Source organism: Aethalodelphis obliquidens, unplaced genomic scaffold (assembly GCF_003676395.1).
Source record: "Aethalodelphis obliquidens isolate GAN/ISIS:26980383/991018 unplaced genomic scaffold, ASM367639v1 scaffold53, whole genome shotgun sequence".
NCBI classification, from domain to species: Eukaryota; Metazoa; Chordata; class Mammalia; order Artiodactyla; family Delphinidae; genus Aethalodelphis; species Aethalodelphis obliquidens.
This window is the reverse complement of record NW_020837997.1, coordinates 8,406,129-8,429,878: the sequence shown is the minus strand read 5'-3', so window position 1 is coordinate 8,429,878 and position 23,750 is coordinate 8,406,129. Positions and strand designations below refer to the sequence as shown.

At 52.2% G+C, this 23,750-nt stretch overlaps 1 protein-coding gene and 1 non-coding gene across 5 annotated transcripts; both read right to left on the bottom strand.

Moving 5' to 3' along the window:
• Positions 1-3: 3 nt before the first annotated feature.
• Positions 4-13,522, bottom strand: KANK3 (KN motif and ankyrin repeat domains 3). 4 transcript variants are annotated; one of them, XM_027085311.1, is made up of 10 exons: positions 13,311-13,522; positions 9,469-9,585; positions 7,386-8,678; positions 7,202-7,301; positions 6,801-6,998; positions 6,605-6,692; positions 5,908-6,124; positions 1,861-2,003; positions 1,361-1,732; positions 4-440 (listed from the first exon to the last, which is right to left on the bottom strand). In XM_027085311.1, exons 2-10 carry the CDS (start codon positions 9,500-9,502, stop codon positions 363-365), a joined length of 2,523 nt encoding a protein of 840 aa, XP_026941112.1. In that variant the 5' UTR covers positions 9,503-9,585; positions 13,311-13,522; the 3' UTR covers positions 4-362. The 4 variants fall into 4 exon arrangements, with proteins under 4 accessions (XP_026941112.1, XP_026941113.1, XP_026941114.1 ...); XM_027085313.1 differs by lacking the exon at positions 13,311-13,522 and having other exon boundaries at positions 7-440; positions 1,361-1,459; positions 1,532-1,732; positions 9,469-9,671; XM_027085314.1 differs by lacking the exon at positions 13,311-13,522 and having other exon boundaries at positions 179-440; positions 1,361-1,459; positions 1,532-1,732; positions 6,605-6,689; positions 9,469-9,672.
• Positions 13,523-23,391: 9,869 nt separating this feature from the next.
• LOC113609013 (small nucleolar RNA SNORA40) lies at positions 23,392-23,508 on the bottom strand. The gene has a single exon (XR_003428476.1). It is a non-coding gene; the product is annotated as a small nucleolar RNA SNORA40 (small nucleolar RNA).
• Between the last annotated feature and the right edge of the window lie 242 nt (positions 23,509-23,750).

Sequence of the window (23,750 nt, the reverse complement as noted above, 5' to 3'; positions counted from 1 at the left end):
TTTGTCTCAGTTGCCACTAAGCTTATAAAACTCTCCCATGGGACCCCCCAGGTGGTCTGCACTGACCCACTGCACTCTGGAAGGGGGGTGGAGGAGTTGTCTTCCCCAACAACGCGTTTTCTTTTTGAGGAGGGAGAAGCACGTGTCTGTGTGTATCTCCAAAACAAGACAAGCTGAGTTAGGAATGTTTTATTAAGGAAAAAGTTTGGAGAAGTGAGTGGACCAGAGTGCCTCAAGTCCCACCTCACCCTGCAGAGTTCAAGCTGAGCCCCTCCCTGTGGACCCTGACCCTTGCTGTGCCCCGAGGTTGAGGTGGGCGAGGGAAAGCTCTCCCCCAATCCAGGTCCAGTGTGTCAGGCCAGTCACTGAGGTAGGGGGTCCTCTCCACCGTCACTGCAGCCTCCTTCACTAGGCTTGGCCGTGGGGCGGTCAGAGGGCAGCTGGTGAGAGAGGTTGAGGGGGGCTGTCAGTCTCCTGTAGGCAGGACACTGGCTTTCAGCCCCCTTAGACTCAGGGCTGCTTAGCCTAGTGGAGATCTTGCCTCTGTCCACTGAGCTTGCCTAAGCAGGAACCCCCACCTTTTACAGCAGAGCCAGAGCACCTGGCTTTGAATCCTGCCTCTGTCCCATGTGACCTGGAAGAGGCACTTGGCCTCCCTGGCTCCTTTCCCCCATCTCTACAGGGGAGTGCGGGATGGCTAGGCTTACAGCATGAGTTGATGTTTTGCTTCGTTTTGTGTTATTTGGCCACGCCTTGAGGCATGCGGGATCTTAGTTCCCTGACCAGGGATTGAACCCGTGCCCCCTGCAATGGAAGTGTGGAGTCCTAGCCCCTGGTTCGCCAGGGAGTTCCCAGGATGATGTTTAATTATGAAAGTGCTGAGAACAGCCTGGCACTTGCCTTTTGAACATAAGCCTCTGCCCCCAAACCAGCCCTTCCTGCCTGCTGCTGGCAAACTCATTGTCTCCAACCCTGAAGCTCTGACTTGTGGGGAGCTTGCACCCCCCTCCCCTGCCCCCTCGACCTAAAGGGCCCCTTATTCCTTTGCTGTGAGCCTGGGGGCAGTAACAGGAGTCCCCTGACACGACATGGTCTGACTTAGGTCTGACAGCTCTACTCTGATCTTAATGGCATGTCCCCTCTGGAGGCCTCAGGTTCATGACCTGTAAAGTGAAGGTGTGTCTAGCCCTTGGGTGTTCTGCAGGTTGAACATCAAATCCCAGCCACAGAGAATTCAAACGCAGGTTCCCCACCCCTGGTACTACCCTGGGGTGCATGAAGAGAAGCCACCTTTCTGGGGATCCTTGAGCTGTGCAGCTGGAAAACTGTCTCTTGGGGCTGGGGCTGGGGCTGCACTCACCAGGGGACCGGGCTGGCCTGAGCTCAGGTGGGCGTGCAGCAGGGCGGCCACCTCATCCTGCTCAGCCTCCAGGGCAATGGCCAGGGCACTGGTGCCCTCCTGAGGGATGATAGGGACAGTCAGGTCCCTGAACCAAGGTGTGACTACCCCACCAGCCCCATGGTGGCTCACGTTGTCCAGGAGGGCGGGGTCACAGCCTGGCTGGGCCAGGAGCAACCGGACAGTGTCCAGGCGCCCATACTCGCTGGCGCACATCAGCGCTGTGGCCCCATCTGCATCCTGCACGTTCACATCTGCCCCACACGCCAGCAGGGCTGCTACCGTGTCCTGGCGGCCGTGGCTGATGGCCAGCATGAGGGCTGTCTGTCCCGTCTGGGGAATGGGAAAGAAGGGGACAGGGCTGGTGTGGGCTCCGGGGGAAAGAGAGGGGTCACAGACATTGGGCTCCAAAAGTGGAAAAGACCCCTGGACTCCGAGCCAGGGAGGAGATATCTACACACCTGGCTGGCCTTGGCATTAACACTGCCCATGCGGAAGAGTCTCTGGACCACGGCCATGTCCTCCTCTCGCCCCACAGAGGTGAGTGCAGCCAGCATGAGGGCGGAGTAGCCAGCTCGATTCTGGTGGTCAATCTTGCAGACCCCTGGGAGAGAGAAGAGGGGTCAGTCCACCAAGAAGCCGACACCCGCTAGTCCACTCGCCTCCCTCCAAGCCTCAGGTTCATTTGTTCAGTCAGGTTGGTCACTGAGGGTCATGCGTGACTTTACTGTTCCCTCTGCCTACAAGGCTCTCCCCACAAGATCCACATGGCTCCTCCCTTACCTTCAGGGTTCTGCTCGCATCTCATCTCAGTGAAGAGTTTCCTCACCTTCCTATTTCAAACTGTGTTGGGGGCTTCGTTCTGTCTGCTGCTGTATCCCCCAGTACCTAGAGTAATACCTGCCACCTAGTAGCTGCTCAATGAAAGATAAATGGACGTTTCTATTTTCACAGCTACTACCCACCAAGCCACCACTGTTGCTCCCCCAGAGAAATGCCAGCTGGGCCCCCCTGGTGTCCAAGTCCACTCCAGTTTCCATGCAGCAGCCAGAAAGAGATCAAAAGAAATTTGGCCCCATCACCTATTTAGAGCCCTCCTGTGTCTCCCCACTGCACCTGGAATACAGGCCGTTGTTCACCACCGCCTCCGAGGCTCTGTTATCAACTTCTGTCCCTTCCTCTGGAGTTGGCCTTTCTCCCACAAGCCTATGTTACAGATTGAATTGTGTCCCCTCCGCCATTGCCCCACCAAAAGATATGTTGAACTCCTAACACCCAGTACCTGTGAATGTGGCCTTAATTGGAAATAGGATCTTTGCAAACCATAATCAAGTTAAGATGAGGTCATTATGGTAGGCCCTAATTCCATATGACTGGTATCCTCGGAAGAAGCAAAGACAAAGAGCTATGTGATGCAGAAGGCCGAGAAGACAAGCTGCCGTAAGCCGCGGAACGCTGCGGGTTGCTGGCAGCCACCAGAAGCTTGGAGAAAGGCACAGAACAGATTCTCCCTCTGAGCCCTTAAGAAGGAAACAGCCCTGCCAACACCTTGATTTTGGATTTCTGGACTCCTGAACTGCAAGAAAATGAATTTCTCTTTTCAACCACCCACGTTGTGGCACTTTTTTACAGCAGCCCTAGGAAACTAACAGCCTGGTTACTGCTGCCCATCCTTCCGAACTGAACACAGACATCAGCTCCATTTCCTCTGGGGTCAGTTCTGTTACCATCCTGGCCCTCTTCCTCACAGCACAGCACCTACTTCTGGACCTCATTCCCCAGAATGTTTACCGCTCGTGTACCCCACCATTCTGAAAGCTCCACAACTCCAGGGACAGTCTGCAGAGATGAATGGGTGGGAGAGGTTTGGGGAAAGGAGTGGATCAGGGTCATGGAGAGGGTGCCCTAGTAAGAGGGGATCTGAGACAACCGGCTGGGGAGTAAAAGGGTTAAGTCAGGATTAAGGGCATTCCCTAGTTGTGTGGCATACTCTCTAGGTGTCCATTCCATCCACAAGCTTCTGTGACCCTGGTGGAGGGTGTTGGGCGCAGAAGGGGGCTCAGAGAAATAACCGAAGTGGGGTCTCTGCAGTTAGCCAGGGGACCCACCTATTTTCCCTCTCCCTTTCCCTTCCCTGAGGCCTTGCTAAGCTAAAGGATCACACTGTTTCTTGATTCCCTCCCCTGGTTTTATTTTGTCATGGCCCTTACCCCTATTGGAAATTATGTTTACTTGATAATTATCGAGTAAAATTGATAATTATCTCCGCTCCCCACACACACACACCTAGAGCCCCTGCTCATGAAAGCTTATTCATTCATTCAACAAACACTTGAGGGTCTACTGTGTGCCCCACTGGGGTCTGCCAGGCAAGTAGGGTGAGGTGAGGGAGGGGTATGGGGATGGGTTTGAAAGGGTACATAAAGGAGTAGTTAATGGTAGGCCAGGAGGCAAGGAGACAGAACAGTGAAATGTGGTGGGAGCAATGGATACTGGTCCCACGAGGTTCAAGGACTGTGGGAGTTGGGCAACAGGAGACAGTGAGCTGAGATGTTGGATGGTGAGAGTTCAGGAGAGAATGCTAGGAAGTGAGATTATGGAGGGGGCATAGTTACTGATGACATCAAGGTGTTGTGGTGACCTTACAAGTGTAAGGCTGATGTCAGGGTGAAGGGAGAGGAGTAGGTCAAGGAACTGAGAAGGGACTTCCCTGGCGGTCCAGGGGTTAAAACTCCACGCTTCCACTGCAGGGGGTGCAGGTTCGATCCCTGGTCGGGGAACTAAGATCCCACATGCCTTGTGGCATAGCCAGGAAAAAAAAAAAAAAAAAAGGAACTGAGAAGCCAGGAAGTGGGAGGGATCATCCATCAGGAAACTGATATTGGTGAGGATTAGGCTGGAGAGGAGGAGAACCAGCCAGGAGCTAAGATTCAAGAAATGAAGAGTGACGAGATGAGAGGGAGAAGTCAGAAGGGGCGGAGGGAGTAGTGGTCTGATCAATTAGAGGCTCCAAGATGGGACTAAAGGAGGAAGGGGAAACGGTCTGGAAGTGGAGATAAAGAACAAGGAGGACACAGCCATGTCCAGGCCCTTCATTCCAGGGAGATGAGAGGAAACAGCCCCCGCGTGAAGGGTGCACTGTGGGCTCTGGGTCCTGGGGGAGGGGAGGGCCAGAGGGGCTGACTCATGTGAGAACCAGAAGGCCCACGGCAAGGTCTGGAAAGTTGGAGCTGAAGGGGGGGGGGGGTTCAAATGCAGGAAATAAGAGGATCCAAGGAGCCTCGGGCCTTGCAACCAAGATGACTGCCTTGCCACCCTCCATAACCCCAGTCCTCAGCCCCCTTTAAGAAAGGAGCTGCCCAGGAAATACCTTTTTTTTTTTTTTTTTTTGGCCGCGACGCGCAGCATGTGGGATCTTAGTTCCCTGACCAGGGATCGAACCCGCACCCCTGCATTGGAAGTGTGGAGTCTTAACCACTGGACCGCTGGGGAAGTCCCAGGAAATACCTTTTGAATTCATGCATTGTCCCTTCCTCCCAAGCCCCATCTCCTTGTCCAGCCCAGAGTAGCTGTGCCCTTCCCCCCGGTCACCAAGACCTGCAGAAATGGGATGGATCTGTGTATTTAGGGGGTGGCATGCAGGATGGGACAGCAGGACCTGCCTCAGCCTGCAGTGAGAAGGAGAGGCAGGGCAGGCCCCAGAGGATACTGGACCTGAAGGAGGACACCCAGGAGAGCTCTTGGTGGGCAATCAGTTTGTCTACTGTCCACTGTCCCCTCTGCTGTGAGTCCCATGGGGGTGGCCCACCCCCATCCTGGCACTGCACTGGTGCCTGGAAGGCTCTCAATATATGTCTGTGGACTCAGCAACACCTGGATGTGTGTATCTCTGCTCCAGAGGGGGAAACGTTGAGACAGATGATAGAAATGTGTGTGAGATGGGGCCAACGCAGGACCTGGTGGTGGAGGACTGCAGGCCCAGTGTCCCAGCCCGGGAGGCAGTCACAGCCCTGACCAGTCAGTACCTCCCCTGGAGGCTGAAGAGGCAGTGGATGGATACTGGGGCTCAGGAACAAGGTGAACGCCAAGGCTGGAGATTCAGGGACAGAAGGCATGGGGACCATTGACTGACCTGCGTGCCTGGTGCTGTTCTACGTGTGTTATCACAATTGCCCAGGGAGGGAGGCGCTGCATCCCCCGTTTCACAAAGGAGGAAGCTAAAGCTGGTGAAATGAAGTAATTTCTCTACATTTAGGTCTACCCAATCCCAAAGCCCAGAATACCCTCCTCCTGCAAAGTGAGAGGCAGGTCAGGGCAGAGCTCACAGCTCAGAGAGGTCAATCTATCCACGGGTCATGTAACCGCCAGAGAAGGGCCAGTGGTGCCCTCTGCCTGGCCAGCCCTTCTCTGCATCCTTCTCCAGGTCCTCCCAGCCAGGACCTGCCCAGATTCTCCCTTCCCTGGCTCCCTATTCCCTGGTGCCCTCCCCACCCCTCCTCAATGCTAACCTGTATCCAGCAGCAAGCTCGCGATGGCCAGGTTCCCATGGGACACGCTGTAGTGCAGGGCTGTGTTCCCGTTGCCATCCGTCAGGTTCACCACGTGTTCCAGCAGCTCACGTCCCAGGCGCACCACCGCGCCCAGCACCCCGGCCACGGGCTCCGCTTGAGAGCGCCGCTGGCTCGACACTCGAAACCACTCCTGGGCCACCAGGCGCGCCGCGCCCTGCCAGGACGGGGGAAAGACTTCGGCAAGGGTCCAGGAAGGGGTGGCAGGGAGGGTGTGGGGGCGGGACTGGGAACCCAGGCAGGGGAGGATGGTCACTCCTAGGGCCACACCCCTTTCGAGGAGGGAGTGCAGTTAGTGTGGGTATCCGGCTCGAGGGGGCAGGGATGCTCCCCTTCTGAGGAAGAGCCTGGGGAAGAAGCTGAAGTGGCGGAAGGCGGTGAGCGCTTGTCTTTGGGGAGTCCGGGAGTGGGGCTGGGGCTTGGGGCGGACCCCTTTTGGGAAATCAGGGAAAGATCAGCCCTGTCCTGGGGCGAAGAGCCCTTTGGAGAGCTTGGGATCCGTGCAGGGCCCTGGCGCGAGGTGACGGAACTTGGGACCCTCCTAACTCTAAAGACCCCGATGCTCTTCCCTAGGTAGGCGTCAGAGGAGGTCCCTGGCGGGCCTATGACTCCTGCGAAGGCCTCTCCCCGCACTCACACTGTCGCGGGCGACTCCGCGGGGCCGGTTCAGCTGCCGTTGCAGCGCTGCGCACGCCTCCCTCAAACGCGGGCTCAGCTCGCACCTACTGCCGAGGAAACGCAGACAGGGAGAGGCTAAGGAGGGGTTGGGATGGGGAGTGGGGAGACGGGAAAGAGAGCAGCCGTTCCTATTACGTGTCCGCGGCGCTGCTCACCTCCCCTGCGCGCCCGGCTGAGGCTCTGGCTCTGCCTCCGGCTCGGGGTCCCGGGCCTCCCCGCCGCTGGGAGGGCCATGGGTCCCGGAGTCGGATCCCCCGCCGCTGTCGTCTCCTGAGCCCGACGAACTGCTCCTCGGGAGCTCGGCAGCGCCGTCCTCGCTGTCGCTGTCGTTCTCGCTGGATGAGCTCTCGTACCTGGGGGCAGGGTGAGAGGCATCTGCTGAGCCTCCCCTGGGGGCTCATTCTGGAGTCCTGCGAGGTGGGAGTGGCTGTTCCCATCTTACAGATGAGGACACTGAGGCTTGCCAAGACCACGCCGCGAGCGAGGGGCAGAGCTGGGATTCAAACCCCATTCCAGTCCCAGAAGATGCTGCCATGGGGAGGGGGAATGTGCTCACTCTCCGTTGAGGACCCCAACAAACTGCAGGCTCTTGGGTCCGGGGCTGGGTTGGGCGCCAGGTGTACCGTCTCTCCTCTTCATAATGGATTTGAGAGTGCCTGGCGGAGATCAGATGAAGACAGTGAGTTAGAATTCGGTGGCCAGCAAACCAGGGCTCAGCGAGGGACGGGGACGGGACTCACCCGCGGGTGCCACTGCCCTGTCCCCATCCGTGGGTCCGGGCAGGTTCTCCTGCGTCGGGGCAGGGGCCTCCACAGCGGGCTCGGTCTGCGTGGCCCTCTCGGCACAACCCCACGGGGTCTGGGTGGCAACCTCGCACGGCTGGGGCTGGGCCGCCACCGCTGCCTGTGCCTCCTCGGCTGCCTGTGCCTCCTCGGCAGCCTCGCGGGCCTCCTCCAGCTCGCACAGGCGACCCCGCAGGAGCTCGCTCACCCCGCGCTGATGCTCCAGGCTGGCGCGAAGCAGCTCCAGCTCGCGCTCGGCGGCCGCGGGCAGCCCCAGCAGAGCCTCCGTCACCCACACTTCCGCCTCGAGGGTCTCGGGAGCTGCCCCCACGCCGGCCTCCTGGGTCTCCGGCAACGCCTGGGCTCCCGTCTCTTGAGTCTCCGGCACGGTCTGGGTGCCTGTATCCCGTGTCTGGGGCGCCCCATCGAGGACCTGCAGCGCACCCTCACTGAGGCTAGAAGCCGACCCGTCGGGGCCATCAGCCTCGGGGCTGGCCCTGGCGCGAACGCCGCGCTCAGAGGTGGCCAGGCGCTCGGTGAGCCGCCGCAGCTGGGCAAGCTTGTCCGGGCGCGCCTCGGCCTCCCCGTCGGGCTCGGGCTGCCGGCGCCCGGCAAGCAACCGCGCCTTCTCGGCGCGCAGCGCGCGCACCTGCTCCTGCAGCTCGGGCAGCGCGCGCGCCTGCTCCTCGAGCTCGCGCAGGCGCCTCAGCGCCACTGCCATCTGCTCGCGCACCAGCTGCAGTTGCGCGGGGCCGGGCGAGGCCAGGGCCGGGTTGGGGGCGGGACTGCTGTGGCCGGACCCGCGCGGGCTGCGCGGGATCGTGCGGCCGGGGCTGGGCACGCACTCGTGCGCCTGCGCTAGCTCCAACCGCCGGCTGGTCTCCAGGAGCGTGTGCTCGACGCGCGGATTGCGCACGGGTGCGCGCGGCGATAGCGGCAGCAGCATGAGCCCCGACGGCGCGCCCGGGGAGAGAGCGCCCGGTGCTCCGCCATCGTCACTGGCCAGGGACTCGCAGGATGTCCAGGCGCCTGGGCTGCGCGCGCCTGCGAGGCCGGCCCGTGGCGCGCGGGGGCGGCGCGCGGGCTGGGGGCCCGGGGCGCGGCGGGCGGCGGGGCCGCGCTCCAGCTCCTCCACGTACTTGAGGAAGTCCAGGTCCAGGTGGAAGCCATAGGGCGTCTCCACCGAGTAGGGCGAACTCGGGCTGCGAGCTCCCCCAGTCACGCTGGGGCACAGGCGAGGGCCGCCCAGGTCTGTGGGCATGACAGGGGCGTGGAGGGGCGTTAAGCCGGAGAGACCCGGAGAACGCGTCCCCACTGCCCCACGACACGCCTGCACGACTCCACCTGCACCAAACCCTGCACACCTGGATTGCACACCCAAGGCTTAAACGCCTCTCTGCTCCCAAAAAGTCGAGGGTTCACGCGTTAATTGAGCACCTACTATGTACCAAGCACTTTTCTAGATGCTGCGGACATAGCAGTGAACAAGACAGGCATCCCTGCCCTCTTATAGGAGACAGATAAACACAATCGTTCCAAATGGTGCTTAGGGCAATAATAATAATTCCAAGATGAAATAGAGAATAACTGACAGACATGGGCTCTGGCTGTCAGGGCAGATTTCCTGAGGAGGAGACTTACAAGCTGAGCCCTGAATGAGGGGGAGGAAGCAGCTGAGACAGGAGGTTCCTAAAAGAAAACAGCCCATGCAGAGGCCCTGGGGTGGAATGACCAGGGTGGGCCTGAGTAAGAGCCGGTGGAGGTGAGGATGTGCAGAGCAGAGTGAAGGAAGGGAGGGGGTAGAGGAGTAGAAGAGGTGGGCTCGGACCAGATTGTGGGGAACATTCTGGGCCACCATGAGGAGATGGAGTTTTATTCCACCTGTGACAGGGCACCAGAGGCAGATTTTAAGCCATGATATTATCCACCTTTATAAAGGGCCCTCTGGCCACTCTGCAAAGGAGGGAGCTGCAGGGCTGTGTCTGCATCTGGGTGCCAAGTGTGGATCTGTACACATGCAAAGCCCATTTTGCACACTTACCAGGCAGGTTCTGATTCAGGGCAAACTTGGCCATGTTTCCTGGAGTAGCCCCCAGAGGGGGTGAGAGTGGGGCTGGGCCCTGTCCCTCTGGCTGTGCCTCTGGGGTCAGTCCGGACTCTGAGTGAGTAAACAGACCCAAGAGGTCCTCTCCACCACCACCCCAACACCCCCCCACACAGGCCCTCTCCTCCCTCCTCCCTCAAGTGGCCTTGAAAGTTTGGAATGGGGACTTCCCTGGTGACGCAGTGGTTAAGAATCCGCCTGCCAATGCAGGGGACACAGGTTCGAGCCCTGGTCCAGGAAGATCCCACATGCCGCGAAGCAATTAAGCCCGTGCACCACAGCTACTGAGCCTGTGCTCTAGACCCCATGAGCCACAACTACTGAGCCCTTGTGCCACAACTACTGAAGCCTGTGCGCCTAGAGCCTGTGCTCTGAAACAAGAGAAGCCGCCGCAATAAGAAGCCCGCACACCGCAATGAAGAGTAGCCCCCGCTCACCGCAACTAGAGAGAGCTCGCGTGCAGCAATGAAGACCCAACGCAGCCAAAGATAAATAAATTAAATAAATAAATTTATATATAAAAAAAAGAAAGTTTGGAATGAATGACTGTGGGGACCCTCACATGCCAGGCCTCAGCCTGCTGGGCAGGAGGAGGCAGGAAGGGCATCAAAAGGAGAAGAGAGGGGAACTCCCTGGTGGTCCAGTGGTTAGGAATCCGTGCTTCCACGGCAAGGGCGAGGGTTCGATCCCTGGTTGGGGAACTAGGATCCTGCATGCCACAAGGCGTGGCAAAAAAAAAAAAAAAAAGAAAAAGAGGATGATGATCAAGAGAACGAGAGCAGCCGGGGCGGGGGCAGGGTGAGGTGCATTCCAGACCTGCTGAGTTTTCTTCGGTCCGTGGGGAAAATTAGAAATTGAGGGCTTCCCTGGTGGCGCAGTGGTTGAGAGTCCACCTGCCGATGCAGGGGACGCGGGTTCGTGCCCCGGTCCGGGAAGATCCCACATGCCGTGTAACGGCTGGGCCCGTGAGCCATAGCCTCTGAGCCTGCACGTCTGGAGCCTGTGCTCCGCAGTGGGAGAGGCCACAACAGTGAGAGGCCCGTGTACCAAAAAAAAAACAGAAAGAAAGAAATTGATGCTCAAAGGGGTGGAGTGTGAACATTCAGAAGAGGAAGGCGAAGGTTGGAAGCCCTTCGAGGGCTCATGTACATCTGAATTTATACCAGGGTCACTTATGAGATCCTTTAGGAATGATGGAGAGCTGTGGGCCAGATGCACCAAGGATGCAAATCAATGGATACCAGTCTTCCTGGGATGTCTCTACTGGAGCGCCACAGGGCTCTGCCCTTGGCTTGTAAGAGATTGTAGTGGAACCACAAGCACCCAGGTTGTCAGCGCTGTGGCTAGGGAATTCCCTGGTCGTCCAGTGGTTGGGATTCGGTGCTTTCACCGCTGAGGGCCCGGGTACAATCCCTGGTCAGGGAACTAAGATCCCACAAGCCGTGCCATGTGTTGAGGCCAAAAACAAGAAAACAAAACAAAAACAAACAAACAAAAAACTCGGAGCTGTGGCTATGCTTAGGGCTAAAGGGATACAGACACTTCAGGTGATGTGATGGAGGCGCTAAGAAACTGGGGAGATTGGGCCACATCTAATAATGTGATATTTAACAAGGACAAATATTGAGTCCAGAAATTTGATTCAGAGAGTATAGGGCAGGAAAGATGGGGCTTTGAAGAGCTCACGTGAAAAACCCTGAGGGAAGGGAAAGCAGTTTCTATCGAGTGCCTACTCTATGCCTGGCCTGACTAAATGTAACCCCCCCCACAAGTATAATCCTGCAAGGTAGGATGTTTCCCCCTTTTCCAGATGGGGGAAATGAAGGCATAAAGCAGTTAAGTCAATTGCCTATGGGAAATGCCCTCAGGCTGGGCTTTCATCTTCTGGCAGGGACCTCTTGTCTGCCCAGCCCTCCACCAGCAGGTGCCTGCCAGACCCCATCTGTACTCTTCCTGACCTACTGCCCATCTGTGCTAACCACCTGGCAACCTTCCCAGTCACCCCTTCTGGTCTCTTGCACTCCGGATGACCACCTGCGTGCCTAATACCCACCAGCAACTGAGCACCCATTGGTCTACTGGACTCATTCTTCTCCACAGCTGGGGGAACCCTCCCACTCACCACTCTGTCCAGCCTGGGTCCCTGACACCTCCCCTAACCCACCCCAAGGAGGGAGAGTGACGGGGAACTTCCAGTCCTGAAGCAGCTGTTTCCCGTCCCCTCACACTGGCTGTAAGGGGCCGGCCAGCAGGGCAACACGGAGGACAGCCAGTGCCTCTCAGGACTTGTTTTCAGGAAACTGCCAGGGAAGAGCTGGGTCATGGAAAAAACCTGGGCTGGGGCTTAGGGGTCTGGGCTTGCCTCACACACAGCTGGCCGTGTGACTCCGTGGGGTCAGCCCCCCCCACTCCGGGGACCTGGTTACACCCAAATCTGAGACCCTGGGAATTCAAAAAAAAACAGCTGTGAGTCATTCCTAAGACCCAAACCAGCTGGAGCCGCCAGACCCAGAGACTGACCTGAAAAATGGGTGGATGCCCCAAGAATGGTAAATAAAAATATGCCAATGACTTTTGCCATTTACTATGGGCTAGCCTCTATTCTAAGCAATTTATGGGTAACTTAAAAAAAAATCCTAGGTAAACCCTTTGAGGTAGGTTATTCTTTCCCCCTATTGTGCAGATGGAGAAACTGAGACACAGGGATTAAGTGACCCAGCCAAAGTCGGACATGGGCAGAAGCAGGATTTGAACCCTGCAGCTTTGCCAGTGTTTCTGCATTGACCCCTCCACTTGACGGCTTTCTATAAACAGCCCTCCTGCCTGTCCCCTGCGTGTGTCCCCGATGGGAAGAGCAGGCCCAAACCGTGGCGGCTCCAGGGGCTGCAGCCTCACCGGAGTGGAGGCGTGCAACTGCCCTCCCCTCTCCTCCGCTCCCTGCCCGAGCTGGCAAGCTTAGATCCGGATCCTCTGCCTGAGACCCCCTTATTAGGCCGTCAGAGCCGACGCCACACGCCCCCACTCCCGCCCCAGGGACTATTTTGGGACTCAGAGCTGTGCTCACAAAACCTGAGGGGTGGGATACGAGGCGGGCAGTGCAGATCCCGGTCTTGGGGAGGGGGCGTCTTCCCGGACTGAGGCTCTGGGTGGTGGCACCCCGTAACTTTGGGACGGGACTCTCAGACCCCTGAAGTGGGAGTGGAGGCTGATGATGGGGGGAGGGGGAGGTCCTGAGGTCAGCACCCCCCACCTCCCTGTCCCCTCAGGACGGCCTCACGGAGACAGAGCAGTTTCCTACAGGAAACGCCGCCGGGCGGTTCCATCCGTTGTCCATTGTCTGCCCGCCCCGGGGGCCATCCGTCCCTCCCCCCAACACCGTTTCCGAATCACCCCCCATCACACACACACACACACACACACACACACACACACACACACTCAGGTCCAGCGCGAGGGAATGGACCCGGGTCCCCAAGCTGTCCAGGAGCGACTCTGTGAAAGCATCCCGAAGTCGGTTGCGGCGCCAGGGGGCGAACAAAGCCCCCCACTTCGCTCCTGAAGGGCGGGAAGTAGGAGACCGCAAGAATCCAGAGCCCCCCGACTCTGCTCGCCGCCCACCCGGGACTCCCAGTGTGGGAGGGGTCCCGGCCAGAGGACACAGCGCCCGCCCCGTCGCAGCGCGCTGAGCCCGCAAAGGGGCTAGAAGCGCAGCGCCCCGTCCCGCTGCGTACCCTGATCCCCCCAGGACCCCATCGGTGCCCCGAAAGCTGGCGCTTTACCTGAAGCCGCAGCCGCAGCCGCGCCCGCACCCGAGCCCGCCCCCTCGAAGCTCGGGGACCGGTTATCAAGGCCTTGACCCTAACTGACGGCCACGTCAGCCAACCAGCGTTCCATGCTCTCCGAAACTGTCCAATGGTGAGGCGAGATGGACCGCACTGTCCCGGCGCTGAGAGTGTGGGGAGTGGCTTGGGGTGGGGCCTGGAGTGACTGCCCTTGAGGGCGTTCGGGTCCGTAGTGGGGAGAGCAGAGGCCGAGTGGTGCCCAGCTCAGGGCTAAAGGGCTTCGATATGATCCACAGGGGACAGGGAGCCTCGGGAACACTCTAGGCATGACAGTTACCCGGTGGGATTTGTGTATTTGGAAGATACCTTGGGTGGAAGCTGACGCTCCTGTCCCAGTGTCTGGGTGAGGGACCTGGACCCTGGATCTTTCCCACCGCAGCGCCTTTGCGCATGCTGCTCAATCTTCCTGAACTGTTCTTCCCTGCACCTGTTCACTTGGCCACCTTCTCCTACCTTTGGGGGCTCAACCTGTGTGTTCCAGTCCCCTAAAGGCCTAACGTGGACCTTCTCCAGCCACTATCTTTCCAGTCACTCTGTTTTATGAATCTAATAGCTATATACTTTCAATATCTGAAAACAATCTATTATTTATTTGTTTCTTTGTTTGCCATCTGTCTCCCCATAAGGACAGGGAACTGATTGATTTTGGACACTGTTTCATCCAGTGCCCCAAGCACACAGTAGGTACTTAATAAATGTTTGTTGAAGAAACAGACTCACAGACATAGAGAGCAGACTTAGTGGTTGCCAAGGGGGAGGAGGGGTGGGGGAGGGAAGGATTGGGAGTTTGGGATTAGCAGGTGCAAACTATTATATATAGAATGGGCAAACAACAAGGTTGTACTATATAGCACAGGGAACTATTTCAATATCCTGTGATAAACCATAATGGAAAAGAATATGAAAAAGAATATATATATATATATATATATATATATGAATCACTTTGCCGTGCAGCAGAAATTAACACAACATTGTAAATCAACTATACCTCAATAAATTTTTTAAAAAATAAATTTAGTTATTTATTTTTGGCTGTGTTGGCTCTTTGTTGCTGTACGCGAGCTTTCTCTAGTTGCGGCAAGTGGGGGCTATTCTTCATTGCAGTGCACCGGCTTCTCATTGCGGTGGCTTCTCTTGTTGCGGAGCACGGGCTCTAGGCGTGCGGGCTTTAGTAGTTGCGGCACGCGGGCTCTAGAGCGCAGGCTCAGTAGTTGTGGCTCACAGGCTTTGTTGCTCCATGGCATGTGGGATCTTCCGGGACCAGGGCTCGAACCCGTGTCCCCTGCATTGGCAGGCGGATTCTTAACCACCAGGGAAGTCCTACCTCAATAAAATTTTTAAAAAATGTTTGTTTAAAGAATGATTTGAAATTACATTGAACTCTTTAACCCATTTGGAAAATATTATGATCGAAAGTGAATCTACAGATTTTTCCCCTATTAATTTAGCATTTATTGAGCACCTACGGTGTTCCAGGCACTGTGCAGGTCCTTGAGGGGAACATAATCCCTGCCATCCTGGGCCTCAAAGCTGAGAGGAGGAGACAGATTTTCAAGCTATGGTTTATGGTCAGGGGGTAACAGGGATGGGAGCTGGAGTCTATGGGAAGAGAAAAGAGGACACATCATTGTCGTAGAGGATCTGGGGAGACAGCCTGTAGGGATGACACTTAAGGAAATGTACTCCAGACAGGAGAAAATGCACATGCAAAGGAAGATATGGTGAACTTTGACTAAGTCAAGATGTTGGTGGGAGGGGAGCTGGAGGGACAGGCAGAAGGGTGTGTCAGAAGCAGCTCAGACTTTATCTGATAAAATGGGGCCCATTGGAGGCAAGTTACTTTATTCCAAAGATTCATCTCTCTATTTGTCCCAGTGTCACTCTGTTTTAACTACAGTAGCTTTAGAATATATTTTAATATCTGATACTCCACTTTTTGCAAAATTCCTGGGCTATTTTCACTGTCTTTTTTTTTTCCTTCCCAATAAACTGTAGAATCCTGTCAAGTTTCCCCCATAAAAACTATAGTGGAATTAAAAAAATTTTTTTAAATAAAATAAAATGCATTACAAAACAGAAACAGGGACTTCCCTGTTGGTTCAGCAGTCAAGACTCCACGCTCCCAATGCAGGGGGCCCGGGTTTGATCCCTGGTCAGGGAACTAGATCCCACACATCACAACTAAAAGTTCCCACATGCCGCAATTAAAAAAAAGAAAAAAATCCCACAGTCCTCAATGAAGATCCTGCAGGCGGCAACGAAGATTCTGTGTGCCACAACTAAAGACCAGGCTCAGCCAAATAAATAAATAATATTAAAACAACAACAAAAACAGAAACAGACTCACAGTCTTCAAAAACAAACTTATGGTTACCAAATGGGAAAGGTGGGGGGGAAGGGATAAATTAGGAGTTTGGGATTAACATATACACACTACTATGTATAAAATAGATAAGCAACAAGGACCTACCCTGTATAGCACAGGGAATGCTACTCAATATTCTGTAATAAACTATATGGGAAAAGAATCTGAAAAAGAATGGATACGTGTATATGTATAACTGAATCACTTTGCTGTATACCTGAAACTAACACAACATTGTAAATCGACTCTACTGTAATATGAAATAAAAATTAAATTAAAAAAATTTAAAAATGCACACATACACAGAAAGCTAGATCCAAGAAACCACATAAAAATAAATGTATAACTTAAGGAGTTCCTAAGGGGCAGTTCTCAACCAGGGGCGATTTTGTCCCTTGGGAGATATTCAGCAATAACTGGAGACATGTTGATTGTCAGGATGGAGTGGGGGGAAGGGCTGTCCTTGGTCTCTAGTGGGTGGAGGCCAGGGATGTTGCTAAACATCCCGCAATGTACGGGGTATTCTCCCACAACCAAGAATCATCTGGCCTGAATGTTGATAGCGCTGAGTGTGAGAAGCTCAGCTGGAAGGCAAACATCATTTTAACCCCCACCCAGGTCAACAAAGAGCATGTCACCAGCGACCCCAGAAGCCCCTCCAACAGGCTGCATCCCAATCACAGTGCCTCCTCGCTCCGCAAAGGAACCACTGTTGTGACTTGTGTGATAGTAACTGCCTGGCATTTCTGAATAGTTTATCATGGAAGTTTGAATCTCTAGACACTGTGGTTTAGTCTTGCACATGCAAAATATATATATATATATATTTATCTTTTAAGTCTCTTAATTCATGGGTTCCCCTCTATCCCTTCCCTGCCTTGCAATAAATCGATTGCACAACTCAGGCTGTTTCCCACGGTCTGGGTGGTTCTGATCCCATCCTCGTGGTGCACGCTGGCATGGTTCTCTGTCCTTCATCTTCCAAGCAAATTTGCAGTTGTTTCCAGAACTGGGATTAGACTAGGGTTTGATGCCTTTGGCCCGATTGTGGGTGCTGTTCGTCCCATCAACATCAGGCTCACACTCTTTGTCTCTCCTTGCATGAGGCCAGCAGCCATTGAGAACTAACTTGGTGGTGAATGCAGAATAGCGATGTCCTCCTCCTCGAATTTTGTCCTTGTTTATTAGCTAAAATTCTTCCCTTGCAGATGTTTCCCTTAGGTTCCATTTGGTCAGCTAGTGGCACGTTCATGTAGGAGTGCTTGATTCTTTCCCTTTAGAGACTACTTACCTAAATAGTGAATTAATTCCCCCATAATCCTCTGAAAGTGATAAATTAGGCTGGTTCTTTTTTTGATTGAAGCATAGTTGATTTACAATATTGTGTTAGCTTCTGGTGGACAGCAAACCCACACGCACCACAATGAAGAGTATATATATATATTCTTTCTCAGTCGTTTTTTTTTTTTTTAACCACGCTGCAAGGTTTGTGGGACCTTAGTTCACGGACCAGGGATTGAACCCACACCTTCAGCAATGAAAGTGTGGAGTCCTAACAACTGGACCAGCAGAGAATTCCCCAGATTCTTCTTCATTACAGGTTTTTACAAGACATTGAATATAGTTCCCTGTGCTATACAGTAAGTCCTTGTTGTTTATCTATCTTATGTATAGCAGTGTGTATCTGTTAACCTCAAACTCCTAATTCACTCCTCCCTTTCCATAGAAAAGTTTGTTTTCTATGTCTGTGAGTCTGTTTCTGTTTTGTAAATAAGTTCATTTGTATTATTTTTTAGATTCCACATATGTGATATCATATAATATTTGTATTTCTCTGTCTAATTTATTTCAATTAGTATGATAATCTCTAGGTCCATCCGTGTTGCTGCAAATGGCAATATATCATTCTTTTTTATGGCTGAGTAATATTCTATTGCATATATGTACCACATTTTTATCCATTCATCTGTTGATGGACACTTAGGATGCTTCCATGTCTTGGCTACTGTAAATAGTACTGCTATGAACATTGAGGTGCATGTATCTTTTGGGTTTTTTTCCTTTTAATATTTATTTATTTTTTATTTTTTAGCTTCATTGGGTCTTAGTTGTGGCATGTGGGATCTTTCCTTGTGGTGCGCAGGCTCAGTAGTTGCAGTGTGCAGGCTCTGTTGTTGTGGCGTGCAGGTTTAGTTGCCTCACGGCAGGTGGGATCTTAGTTCCCCACCAGGGATCAAATGGGTGTCCCCTGCATTGCAAGACGGATTCTTAATAACTGGACCACCAGGGAAGTCCCACATGTATCTTTTTTGAATTAGAGTTTTCGTCTTTTCCAGATATATTCCCAGGACTGCTGGATCACATGATAAACCTATTTTTTAGTTTTTTTAGGAACCTCCATACTGTTCTCCATAGTGGCTGCACCAATTTACATTCTCACCAGCAGTGTAGGAGGGTTCCCTTTTCTCCACGCCCTCTCCAGAGTTTATTATTTGTAGACTTTTTTTTTTTTTGGCTGCCTTTTGTCTTCATTGCTGCGCACAGGCTTTCTCTAGTTGCGGTGAGCGGGGGACTACTCTTCGTTGCGGTGGGTGGTGGCTTCTCTTATTGCCGAGCACGGGCTCTAGGCACGTGGGCTTCAGTAGTTGTGACTTTCAGGCTCTAGAGCCCAGGCTCAGTAACTGTGGCGCAGGGTTGCTCCGCGGCATGTGGGATCTTCCTGGACCGCGGCTCAAAGTCGTGTCCCCTGCATTGGCAGACGGATTCTTAACCACTGAGCCACCAGGGAAACCCTATTTGTAGACTTTTTGATGATGGTCATTCTGACCAGTGTGAGGTGACACCTCATTGTAGTTTTGATTTACATTTCTCTAATAATTTTAGGCTGGCTCTTTCTTTAAGTAGTTATGAGCTTATGGATTTAAATATGTTGTGCTCCAGTCCTTTATCCTCACTGGTGGGCCCACCTGGCCAGTGGGAGCCTCTACTGGTTGGAGCTTTTTGGAGCAACTCTGATAGTTTTCTTGCTGTCTCCTATGACCAGATGTTCCAGGCACATCTTGGACATTTCCTGTCCCAGACCTGGCATCAGCCAGAAACTCTGGGGGCTTTTTTTGGTGGCAAAATTATATTCGTTTGGGTGTTAGAAATGCTCATTTGCTATTGGGTTGGCCATGTGTCTAGACTTTCTTGGTCAAAAGAGCTAAAAGGGGGCTTCCCTGGTGGCGCAGTTGTTGGGAGTCCGCCTGCCGATGCAGGGGACACGGGTTCGTGACCTGGTCCGGGAGGATCCCGCGTGCCGCGGAGCGGCTGGGCCCGTGAGCTATGGCCGCTGGGCCTGGGCGTCCGGAGCCTGTGCTCCGCAACGGGAGAGACCACAGCGGTGAGAGGCCCGTGTACCACAAAAAAAAAAAAAAAAAAAAAGAGCTAAAAGGAGGAGAATATATATTATATAATATCTATATATATAATACAGAGAGAACATATAATATATTGTCCTATAATATAACACACAATTATATGTCATGATATAATCTGTATATAATATAATATGTATGTAATATATTATCATGTATATTTATGCATATACATATGATATATATGTCCATATTCTATTATGTACAATACTTTATGAATTCATTCTCATATTTCCAGTTCAATTTCAGGACTACATGATTTTTACTCAACCTCTTTCTGGTTGGTAGAATAACATCTCCCCAAAGATGTCCATATACTAACCTCTGCCACCTATGAAAATGGTAGCTTACATGGCAAAAGGGACTTGCAGATGTGATTATGTTAAGAATCTTGAGATGGGGAGATTGTCCTGGATTCTCCAGTGGGCCCAATGTCATCGTAAAAGTCCTTATAATTGTTGGCAGGAGGGTCAGAGTCAGAGAAAGAGATGTGAAGACAGAAGCAGAGGTGAGAGTGTTGTGATTGCTGGAAGGGGGGCCACCAGATGAGGATTGCAGGTGGCCTCTAGAAGCTAGAAAAGTCAGGGATATGGACTCTCCCCAAGAGACTCCAGAAGGAATGCAACCCTGAGGACACCTGGATTTTTAGCCTGGTGAGACCCATGTTGGACTTTTGAACTCCAGGACTGTAAGATAATCAATTAGTATTTTGAGCCACTAAATTTGTGGTAATTTGTTACAGCAGCAATAGGATACTAATACTATCTGTTTCTTCTTTCTTCCATAAAAATCCTGGTTCTTAAGAACACAGATGAAAACATAATTACAATGTCTCAGAATCATTCATTTGCTTTAATGAACACTGCTCACACAGTGGTCTCAAAAAACAATGCGAATACTACCATCGATATGTTACTAAAACTGTTCTAAAGTATCTCTTGCATATACTCTCCCCTTTTGCCATCATATGGATATATTTGTACTGCATCTACACTGAGAGAACATTTATCCATTACATACATCACCCTTCTTTGTTTAGTGCCCTTCGGTCTTAGGTTTACAAGTAATGTTATGTTTCACACTCTTTGCAGTCATAAACACATGTCTTTCTAGACATTTGTTTATCTGAAATGGAATCCTCAAGACCTCATGCAAACCATCTTCCCTTAGCTCTCACATGTTGATAACAGTCTATATCCTTTATATGTGAAAGTCAATTTTGCTGGATATAAAATCCTTGGCTCCCATTTTCTTTGCTAGAATATCTTTAAACATGTCACTCCATTTTCTTCTTGCATTAAAGCATTGCTCTCAAAAGTCTGATGAGAGGGACCTCCCTGGTGGTCCAGTGATTAAGAATCCGCCTTCCAATACAGGGGACGCGGGTTCGATCCCTTGTTGGGGAACTAAGATCCCACAGCAGAGGGGCAAGCCCGCATGCCACATCTACTGAGCTCCCGCGCCTCAATGAGAGAGCCCGCCTGCCGCAAAATACAGAGCCCACGTGCTCTGGAGCCTGCGCACCACAACTAGAGAGACAAAGCTCGCACGCCACAACTAGAGAGAAGCCCACATGCCTCAACACGTGCTGCAACTAAAACCCAATGCAACCAAAAAACAAAACAAAACAAAACCTGTATGTTAATTTAGATATAATTGACATTATAAAATAAAATTCAGTCATTTCATCCATAAACATGACATATCAGTTAATTAATCCAAGTCTTATTTTAACCTCCTAGTAAAGGTTTAGAGTTTTCTTGAAACAGACCACACCCTCTTCCTTAAGATTATTCTCCTTGGGGGAGAAAGATGGCTGCTTTTTTTCTTTTTAATATTTATTTATTTAGGCTGCGCTGAGTCTTAGTTGCTGCACATGGAATCTTTAGTTGCAGCATGCGGAATCTGAGTTGCGGCATGCATGTGGGACCTAGTTCCCCAACCAGGGATCGAACCCAGGCCCCCTGCATTGGGAGTGTGGAGTCTTACCCACTGGACCACCAGGGAAGTCCCAAAGATGGCTGCTTTTGTAGATAGAAGCTCTGTTTCTTATCTTTTCCTACTTGGATGCTTTCAGCATATTGGAATGCTATTGGTATTGTGTATTTGTATTCATTTGTTGTGTCCTACCTTTCCTAGAAACACTGAACGAGATAAAAATGGGGATGTGAGAGAGAGATGGAGCTGGAGGTGGAAGGGGAGCCAGATGGAGGTGAGACTTGGGAGGTGAGAAAGACAGGGCTTCAGCCTGGGTGGAACCATAACCAGGTCGAAAGATGGAGGGACCAGTTTGGGGACATAGGCATTATCCCTCCTCTGTACAAACCCTCTCATGGCTCCCATCTCACAGAATGTAAGAACTAAAATCCTTAGAGTGGCCCACAATGCCCTGCATGACCCATTTCTGTCACCTCTTGACTTCCTCTCTCCTCCCACTCACTCTCCTGCTCACTCCTTCTGCTCCACTAGGCACAGTTCTGCCTCAGGGCCTTTGCACCTGCTGCTCCATCTTCCTGGAATGCTCTTCCCATAGATGTCCACACAGCTTCTGCCTCACCTCTTTTGATCTCTGTTCAAATATCACAATGAGACTCCCCTGGCCGCCTTCCCACGCTTTCTCCACTCAAGACACCTCTTTGGCCTGCACTAATTTTTTTCCCTAGCATTTATCACCTTCTTATACATGTCTATCTGTTCCTCACTGGAATGTCAGTCCCATATGAGCCAGAACTTTTCTGTCTGTCTTCTACACTGCCTGCTCCCCAGAGCCTCAAACAATGCTTGGCACACAGAAGGTGCTCTAAAAATACTTGTTTGCTGAATGAAAGGAACGAAAGGTGCATTTAGACTCCATGTGGACCAAGGATATCCGAGCAGCATTGGAAGAATGTCCCAGCCTCTCCAGCTAGTGTGGAAGTATGTAACAGGGAGAAGGCACTTTGATTGGGTGGATGAAGGGGAAAGATGCAATTATCTTTGATCTCTCTCTCTCTTTTTTTTTTGCACAAAGTGTAAAGGTTTTTTTTTAATGTGTAACATAGGCAAAATTATTTGTCAATATTTTTTTAAGGAATTTCACATGTTCTGATTCTTTCCCCTGCCAATCACCTTAGTGCCTCCAAAGTCATAATCTTCAAGATAAGACAGCCCTTTCAAAAAGAAGTTTTGCTCAGTCCACAGTTGTCATGTCAGTTGGTCCACAATTCTTTTAGTTGGGCTTCTTTGATCTCCAATGGAATATGGACACACTTCAAAATTCCCCACCTGTAATCTTTGGGATCCAATTTCCTCAAGCAAGTTACTTTAGGACCACGGTTAGGGTCAGGAGATGGATCTGCCTGGTTCTGAATTTGACACTCTAAAAAGGCATTATGTTCAAATTATACTCACTTCTAAGCTATCACACCCTAGAACAGTACAGATCTTTGGGATGTGCCAATAACTTTTTAAAGTCCAGACACTGTGTTCTGAAGGTAAAAGCCTTAATGAAAAAGCCATTTCAGGGACTTCCCTGGTGGTCCAGTGGTAAAGAATCCACCTTACAATGCAGAGACTCCAGGTTCGATCCCTGGTCGGGGAACTAAGATCCCACATGCCGCAGGGCAACTAAGCCTCCAGGCCACAACTACCGAGCTCGCGCACCTCAACGAGAGAGCCCGTGTGCAGCAAATTACAGAGCCCTGGGGCCGGCTCACCACAACTAGAGAGGAAGCCCGTGCACCACAACCAGAGAGAAGCCCATGTGCCACAACAAAAAGAGCCCTTTGCTGCAAAGAAAGTTCCCGCACACCTCAATGAAGACCCCGCGAGCCACAACTAAGACCTGACGCAGCCAAAAAAAAATAAACAAAATAAATAAAATTTTTAAAAAGCCATCTTCGTTTCATATCAACATTAAAAATAGAGCACTAGGGGCTTCCCTGGTGGCGCAGTGGTTGGGAGTCCGCCTGCCGATGCAGGGGACGCGGGTTTGTGCCCCGGTCCGGGAAGATCCCACATGCCGCGGAGCGGCTAGGCCCCTGAGCCATGGCCGCTGGGCCTGCGGGAGAGGCCACAGCAGTGAGAGGCCCGCGTACCACAAAAAATAAATAAATAAAAAATAAAAATAGAACATTAAATGAATGTATCTGATAATTTCCCTCATATCTTAAGCTTTCAAATTATCAACTCTACAGTGCCAGAAGCAATCTTTGTTTACCAATACACCCCCATCACTTGAATCTGTTTTAAGTATCATGTTCCTTCTTATCTGTATCAAAACTCATACCGAACAATGTGTTCTGGGTCTCAAAAGAGGATTAGATCTCTTAAATAACCTTTTGTTTTCCTCCAGATTCCTAAGACCATTGATGGTAGAACACATGACCCTTCTCTGTTCCACCCTATCCCAGGCTGAGGCTTAGCCAGAGGAGAGGAGAGCTAGTCTCCTGGCCACTCCATGACGCACGTGAGCCTCTTGGGAGCCACCTTCAGCTCCTTTGCCAGTTCAAGGGCCTACTGGAAACTCCGGAGCAGCCCTGCCCTGGTCTGGAATGTCCAGCTGTCCCAGAGAGTCTGTGTCTGCCCTTCAACACTCACATCCCCAGCCCTGAG

Excerpts from the sequence above, each read along its gene's own strand:
- KANK3 (XM_027085311.1), bottom strand. The coding sequence starts at position 9,502 with ATGGCCAAGTTTGCCCTGAATCAGAACCTGCCTG. Across the intron at positions 6,693-6,800 it reads CAGCCGGGCGCGCAGGGGAG|TAGGTGCGAGCTGAGCCCGC; the intron begins GTGAGCAGCGCC and ends TTTCCTCGGCAG. Across the intron at positions 441-1,360 it reads CAGGCCAGCCCGGTCCCCTG|CTGCCCTCTGACCGCCCCAC; the intron begins GTGAGTGCAGCC and ends CTCTCTCACCAG.